The sequence below is a fragment of the Peromyscus californicus genome, unplaced genomic scaffold (genome assembly GCF_007827085.1).
Source record: "Peromyscus californicus insignis strain IS unplaced genomic scaffold, ASM782708v3 Scaffold_3__1_contigs__length_106647218, whole genome shotgun sequence".
In the NCBI taxonomy this organism is placed as follows: domain Eukaryota; kingdom Metazoa; phylum Chordata; class Mammalia; order Rodentia; family Cricetidae; genus Peromyscus; species Peromyscus californicus.
Genome location: NW_026294551.1, coordinates 62,355,587 through 62,363,553, shown reverse-complemented (window position 1 = coordinate 62,363,553; position 7,967 = coordinate 62,355,587). Strand labels below are relative to the sequence as shown.

The 7,967-nt window shown below is 45.2% G+C and overlaps 1 protein-coding gene across 2 annotated transcripts in view; it reads left to right on the top strand.

Moving 5' to 3' along the window:
* Positions 1-406: 406 nt before the first annotated feature.
* Dhrs7b (dehydrogenase/reductase 7B) overlaps positions 407-7,967 on the top strand; it is a 31,718-nt gene continuing 24,157 nt past the window's right edge. Inside the window, exon 1 of one of the 2 annotated variants that reach the window (XM_052757277.1) lies at positions 407-533. In XM_052757277.1, the coding sequence (XP_052613237.1) occupies positions 514-533 (20 nt within the window). In that variant the 5' untranslated portion in view covers positions 407-513. Of the gene's footprint in view, positions 534-762; positions 922-7,967 lie in introns of those variants that run through there. The other variant, XM_052757276.1, reaches the window with a different exon arrangement.

Sequence of the window (7,967 nt, the reverse complement as noted above, 5' to 3'; positions counted from 1 at the left end):
TAGTTGTATTAACCATGGCTACCTGTTAGAAGGAAAAGTGACTACTTATGTGTAGGTTTTTCTTTAAAAAACAAAAAAACCCAAAAAACTGTTAACCGCCCCCCTTCATCTTTGTACCAACATCACATCGCTCTTTATTATACAGCTGTAGTATTTATTTTTGCTTTTTGAGAAAGTTTCATGCAGCCTGGCCCGAAGGTGACCTTGAATTCCTGAACTTCCTCTCTCCACCTCCAAAGTGCTGGGATAACAGGCATAAGCCATGACACCCAGCTTTGCAGTGTAAATTGTTTTCTGAAAGCCAATGGAACTCAAGCCATTACTGAGAATTTCCCTCCGGAAGACTTTAGGGAAAGGACTTAAGCAGGATGGTTTCACTCAGACCTCAAAGGTGAAACCATACGCCGGGCGGGCGCCGCATCTCCAAAGCGCATGTGCTCTCCAAGCGTTGTGATTGGACCGAGCCTGCTGCATTACGTCAATTCCGAGGCGGGAGGATGAAGCCGATTGACCATGGTCTCTCCATCCACTAGGTAAAGACTAGGGATGTAGGCACCTCTTTGGTGAGGGAGAATGAGGAAGGCAGTGTCCAGTCTAGAGCTGAGGCGTGCGGTGCGGTGCATCCGATTCGAGTGACTCCTAGTCCGGGCGAGGCGGAGCACGCTGCGAGGAGGCCGTGGGCCCTGATGGCTTCCGGCTCCTTGCGGCGCCCCACTTTGAAGGAAGCTGGGTTCTGGCGCCCGGGCTGGAATGCTGGCCGGGCGTGCTCATCGCGGAGGTCGTGGGTCTGCGTGTGTGCGAGTCGGGGTCTGCGAAGGGCACCTGAACGCGCTAGGTCGCGTGCGCACAGCTCCTGCGGCGTGTGTGGATGCGTGACCAGGGCTGGAGCGCCCGGACCCGTGGCACCCCAGCCCGGGCATGGTTAGCACTAGCAAAGTAGATCTGGGTTTTCGGAAGGGCGGGCAAGATACTGACTCTGGCACATCCATGGGAATGGCTTTCTTAGATTAGACACTCTTTCAGCCCTAGCTCTGCCGCTTAGCGGGTGCAACTTTGGGCAAATGTCTTAAACATTCAGCGACCGTTTCTTCGGTTAAAACTTTAGGAAGATGGCAGTAGTGAAGTGTAAATGAGATTTTACTTTCAAGGGTTAGCTAGCTAGTGGCTGAGTTGAGTACGTAGTAGGTACTCAACACATGGTACACATAACATTCTCTTCAGTTCATATGCCTTCAATATAGTGATTTGAGAGTTGATACATATTCCTTTCCACACGAACACGACCTTGCACTGTCTCTCAGGTGGTTAATTTTGTTATTTTTGTCTTTGTTCAATATTTTATTAAATGCCTTTATAGGACAACATCCAACCTCTAGATGCTGCTTCCAAGACCCTATAGGCACTGGCTGGGGCATGGCAGATGACTCTGGCTTCCCACTCTTTTTTGTTGTTTGTTTTGTTTTTTGTTTTTGTTTTTCAAGACAGGATTTCTCTGTGTAGTTTTGGTGCCTGTCCTGGATCTCGCTCTGTAGACCAGGCTGGCCTCAAACTCACAGAGATCTGCCTGGCTCTGCCTCTGGAGCGCTGGGATTAAAGGCCTGTGCCACCATTGCCGGGTTCTTTTGTTTATTTGTTTTTTGAGACAGGGTTTCACTGTGTAACTCTGGCTGTCCTGGAACTCTCTTCGTAGTCCAGGCTAGCCTCGAACTCACAGAGGTCCATCTGTCTCTGCCTCCCGAGTGCTGTGTGCACCACCTGGCTTCCCACTCTTTTGTTCTGAGATGGGGTGGGGTGGAGTCGGCAGGATCTCATCTTTAGGTTCCAGGATGCTCTCATGGTCAGGCAGAGGCTTCTTATGGTGGATCTTACCACTTGGGTCCCAGGGCAGCGTGATCTTTTTCTTCGATGTCCAGCACATCCTGTCTGAACAACATATGGTGCAGGCGATGTAAATATAGTAGTTAACAGGGTGGGTCACCACTGTGGATATCCACAGACTTCATGGACTTGGCGCTCTCTCCTCAGAGCTTCCCAGACACCACAGCCTGGAAGCCCTTGGTCCCACTCTCCATAATGTACCCTAGCACACCATAGCAAGCCCTTGGAACAGCAAGCCCTCCTAGAAGTTTGTAACCTAGGGATTCTAGGTGAGTATCTTTGTGCCTCAAATGTAGTGGAATTGCCTGTAAGGGCTTTTCTATCTTTTAACTCTGTTGGGGTGGGGTACTTTAGAGAAGTAGCAGGTGGAAAGGGCATCCCTTAGTGATACAGTTTGAATTAGCCATCAGGATCTACTTGTTTTAAAAGAGAGGGGAGGGAAACTTATTGCAGCACCCATCATAGCAGCCGTTGTAGAGAGATACCCAGGGCCTTCATCAATACAGAGTAAAGTCAGTGGCATCGCCATGTTCCAGAAGTCACAGAAGCTAAGCTGCAGCACATTAGTGAGGGAGGCAGGCTCTTAGACACGTGCCTCTATGCAAAGCCTGTGCCCATTCAGGGAAGAAGATGGTCTCTGAGTTGGTCACTGTAAATGAAACTATATTGAAAGTTGTGAAAAGTGTGTATCACAGAGCTGTGCCCCAGCTTAGTGTGGAGGCCAGATTCCTCCTCACACCCAGTGCCGGGCACTTGGGAATTCCTGAAGTTCCAGTTACTCTGAGTTAGGAGATCACAAGGCCAAGACTGGAGGCCAGGCCCTGGTGGAGGTACTTTTTCTGGAGATACAAAAATGCCTATTCATTCCATGTAGAGAGCAATGACAGACTAGAAGAGTGATCCCACCCAAGTCAGGGGTGATAAACCAGTGAGATTACAGGAGACTGGGTGAGGGATTACTTACAGGAACATGAACTCTGCAAAGGCAGCTTTGTCATTGAAAGGCCCATCGAAAGACTCCCTATGGCTCTTTTCTGATTCATTTCTGTAACGTTTACTTTTTAAGAAAAAAAAAAGACAGTAGCTAAACTTGAGTCATATTCTGTCCTCACATTTTGAGACAGGATGGAAGGAAAGACCTTGTAAATCATTCTGCAGGAGAAGGACGGATCCACCAGTTGCTGCAGCTGTGCATGCTGCAGCTGTGCATGCCTCAGCTTAGGGCGAGTTCCATTCTGCACCAGATTAGGCTGCTCTGTCCATTCACTAGTCCAGTTCTCGTGCTCAGTTATCACAAGCATAGGAAGATACCTCTGAACCAAAACACCAAGCTGTATCCTCAGCACAGTTCATGTAGTGCCAAGTAGTTTATACAGGGCCAGCTTAAAATAGATATTCAATCTAAATCCACTGCAGTTGGAGCTATAAAGTATGAATAAATCCTGCAGAGTCCCCTATGAGAAAGCAACATCAGATAATTACAGCCAAAATCCTACAGTGGGGACTAAGGAATTCTAAACTGATGGTTTGATTGTAGCCACCAAAAAAATTGATGACTAAAAATTAAGCATTTGACTAGTGTAAGCGGCATTATCAATCAGTGGGTAACTGTGGCTGTTAATTAAAATTTTTTTTCTGTTGTCTTGTTTGTAAGTGAAATTTTAGTCCAGTTTTCTTGTGCAACAACAGCAGTAGGGTCTTCTTAGTGGGTGTCCCAGTGTCCTTATGTGTTTTCTAAGAGCAGGAATAGAAGCTGTGTCCAAATGGGTTCTAAATCCTACAGACTGGTCAGCTTGAGGTAGTGAATCATCACAGGTGACCTTGTCTCCTTCAGGAGAGTGGCATGTCTTCATTATTCTGTAGCATATTCTATCTACATATGCAAAGCTTTCCTTCACAGTAAAGGGCTCACATGCACAGTGGGAGGAGAGTGCTCCTTTACAGGGAGAGGAAAGCAACTTTGAAAATGAATTATTTTCTTTGCATTATTTTTTTTAAATATAGTGTATTTAAATACATATACAACATCTTTTTTTTTAAAGATTTATTTATTTATTATGTATACAGCATGTATGACCGCAGGCCAGAAGAAGGCACCAGATCTCATTACAGGTGGTTGTGAGCCACCATGTGGTTGCTGGGAATTGAACTCAGGACCTCTGGAAGAGCAGCCAGTGCTCTTAACCTCTGAGCCATCTCTCCAGCCCTACATTATTATTTTTACCAAGACAGAGAAGTATTGTATTGAGAGATACCTATTTTCATAATCAATATATATGTGCCTAAATTATATTTAACTCATTTCACTGCACTCTATTTTCAGTAATTATAGACTCTGCAGACAGACTTGAGACTGCAGAAGCAGCTGAAAGATGTAAACACAGTATGCATGGGAACTGCAGGGTTCAGATCTGATGTAAACCGCATTAATAAACGGTGTGGAACTCTGAAAAAAAAAAAAAATAAAGGCCCATCGCAGAGTGGGAGATCCATCATTGGCTTCTATTCACCCTGAGGCCAGCTACACCACTGAGCAGTCTCCCCTCCATCAGCCATCATTTGCTCTTGGACCTCTGGCCCCAGCCGTTGTTGGCTCAGAGCTTACAGGACAGGCATTGTTGAGTCTTGAAAGTTTCACAAACTTTCAGACTTAGAAGTTTTGCATTTCGTGAGCTGGGTAACCCCTCCTCGCTTGTTTAGTTTTTTTCCTTCCCAACGTTTAGAGTCTGTTTGGGCTCATTTATTCTAGTACATTGATTAATAGGATAGGTGGGAATTTGTTTTTGTTATAGAGAACAGGCTCTGAAAAACTACTTGCTATACTGGAAAGGATCTTTGCTCAGTTGTTTTTTCTGAGTTACAGGTTGACTAGGGATTTGGTAAGAGCAATGAAACAAAAATTAGCCTGTGCTAATAACACGTCATGTGCTCATCTGAGGGGAGACTAACTTAGTTCCTTTCTTTTTTCCTCCTTATTTGACAGTCTGATTATGGAGCAACCAGGTTTCTGAGAAATTCCTTTCCCTTCCTGTGTCTCCTTCCTGCCTGGTGCTGTCTTTCCTCTGTTGTTCATATCGTGTTAAATCTCGATATGACTCTGGTTTCTCATCCTTAGTTAACTGAAAGAAGAAATATGAAGAGCCTCATGTTTTGAATGGACAGAATAGAACTGGAAAAAGTATGGAATCCAATTTTGATCTATCAGCTGTCAATGCAGGAAACACAGTGGGAAGAAGAGAGAGTTTACTCTGGAGCCAAATACGATCCCACGTGCTAATAGCTGCATGAGTTACAGTAACAACAAAGGAAGCCATAATTCCAGTCCCTTTGCAACACATTGGTGGAAACATCTGGTAGTCGGTTATAGAAAAGTGGAAAAATCTCAATTCCAAGCCACAGATGCCTTCTGCAACATTTGTAGCCTTTTGGTTGGTGGAAGCTAGGAGTCTGTACATTCCAAAGCATTTATCTCATGTTCACAAAGATGTTTGGTCCCATACAGAGTTGGAGGATAAATGACTAGTAAGGGTCTAGAGATGGCCCAAGATAATTTGGGCTCTGGACTTGCAACGTTCCAACCTCTTCACATCATTGACATTCTAACAGTCGATCAGACAACTTTGTAGTCACAGCTTTGTTTCAGGAACTCTGGAATTACAGACACTTTAGGTTTTTAAGCAAATATCACTTCCTATTCCTCTGTTGGCTTTACTTTTACCCTTAGCAGCTCAGCGTGATACATGTATAAATAATACATGTTGTTTACCTTTGTTCATCTCTCCCACTGCTGTGACATTTCTGTAAGGACAGTTTGTTTCATTCTGACACCTGGCAGCACCAGGCAGCACACAGTAGTTCTTGATGAGTATTGAATGAATGTCTACTGCAGCAGCTCCATCTGGGACAGATACCCATCAGATACCTTGAGTTGCTTTGTTTCGTATCTATTTCTGAAACTGATGTCTCTGTTCAATTCCTGTCTGGATCTCTGACCTAACTCCTAATTAAAATGTCTGTCTTGTTTTTTGTTGTTGTTGTTGTTGTTTTTGGTTTTTTTGGAGATGAGTCTCTGTATTATACTCTTGGCTGTCCTGGGTCCTGGAACTCACTCTCTAGAGCAGGCTGTAATTCACAGAGATCCTCCTGCATCTGTTTCCTGAGTTCTGGGATCAAAGGTGTGCACCACCACTGCCTGGCTTGTGTCATTATTTTAAAGGTAACTAGCTTTCACGCGTCACAGAGCAGTGGCTGTTGGCGACTCTGAGCAGTCCTGCAGTCTGTCTTTGCCAGCCCACCCCTGTGGTTTTACACATGGCTTCTTTAGGCTCACCCTCACATGGGGGACGACTTCTGAAACTGCAGCCCGGAGCTCTCTGAGGAGCCTGCAGCTGGACACTTGGAACATCTTTCTTTCCACAGTTTGGCTGGTCAGAGTCTCAACCCCAGCAACTGTTTGTTTTTATACTGCTGGGCAGTGGCCTTTGAGAGTCATCCAAGTTTCTGTTCTCCTGTATGTGACGTTTTCTTCCTAATGCTCCCGAGTCTCCCGTTCCTTCCTGCGGGGAATGTTTTATTTAGAGGGAGTATTGTAATTTGGAGGGAAATGCCACACAACAACATTGAAATCCCAGTTTTCGCCCATGTCCAAGTGTGTAGGTAGGCATAGTCTGTCCTGGATTAAAGGTGAACAGCTGAGACTTTGTAATAAATGGTCAGCCTCCATATGGCGCTCTGCCACGACGTGGCGCTCGGCCTCCTCATGGCACTGCCTTGTGATCACTGCTTGATGGCTGCCTCCCAGTGGCAGGGGCTGGCACTGAACCCTCTTTGAACCCTGTATGCAGGGTTGCTGGGGGTGTGTGCCTACTGGAGACCAGAGATGCTCAGTGTACTTGCTCTTTCCAGGACTGGCATGAAGTACCCTCTAGCCTTGCTTCCCATTTTGTTACTGGTGCCGATCTGCATTCCTTCAGATGTGGTGCCCTAGACTGACAGCCCCAAATACAACATTGTAGCTTGTCCCAGCAAAGTCCTGCTGGCCTGAAGGTGTTCCCCAGCCCTTGATCTTAAGCACTGTCACTGGCGTGGGGACAGGAGATGTCTTGCTGGAAGGTGCTTATCAATCAGACACGAGCTAGGAAAGAGTAAAGTGCCTTTATTCCTTTTTAAAAAGGTTATGCTTTTGGGGGGCTGGAGAGGGGGCTCAGTGCCTAAGAGCACTGGCTGTTCTTCTGAGTTCAGCTCTTAGCACCTTCATTGGGAGGTCACAACTGCCTGTAACTCACTCCAGGGGATCTGATGTTTAGTTTTTAAGCTCTTTGATTTCTAGACACTAATCTTCTGTCAGATGGATAAATGGCAAAGATTTTCTCCCATTCTGTGGGCTGCCTCTTCACACAATTAGCAATTTCCTTTGTAGAGTAGCGGATTTTTCATTTTATTAGGTCTCACTTGCTCCTTGTTGACCTTATTGCCTGAGTGCCTAGTATCCAAGTAAGGAAGTCCTGTGTATGCCTCTATCTTTAAGTGTACACCCAGCTTTAAACTGAGGTCTCTGATCCATTTGGAATTGATCTTTGTGCAAGGTAAGAGACAAAGATGGAGTTTGATTTGTCTAAATGTAGACATACAGCTTTCCCAGCACCGTTTGTTGAAGATGCTTTCTTTTTCTTTTTCTTTTTTTTGGTGGGGGTGGGGGCAGGGTTTGAGACAGGGTTTCTCTGTGTAGCCCTGGATGTCCTGGAACTTGTTTTATAGACCAGGCTGGCCTCGAACCCAGAGATCCACTTGCCTCTGGCTCCTGAGTGCTGGGCTGAGAGAGTGGAGGTTTTGAAGTCACTGGTTAGTGTATTGAGATTAATCAGTCAGTTTATATATTTATAATATAATATATAGTTTATAATAATATAATTTCCTCTTGACATATTGCTCCCTTGAGCAGTATGAAGCAACTGTGTTTTCTATCTTCTGACTAGATATAATTTTTAGTCTATTTTGTCAGATACTAAAATAGTGACGCCTGCTTGGATTTGGGTTGCATTTGCTTGGAAGACCTCTTTCCATCTGTTCTTCTTGGCGTCAGATGTCAA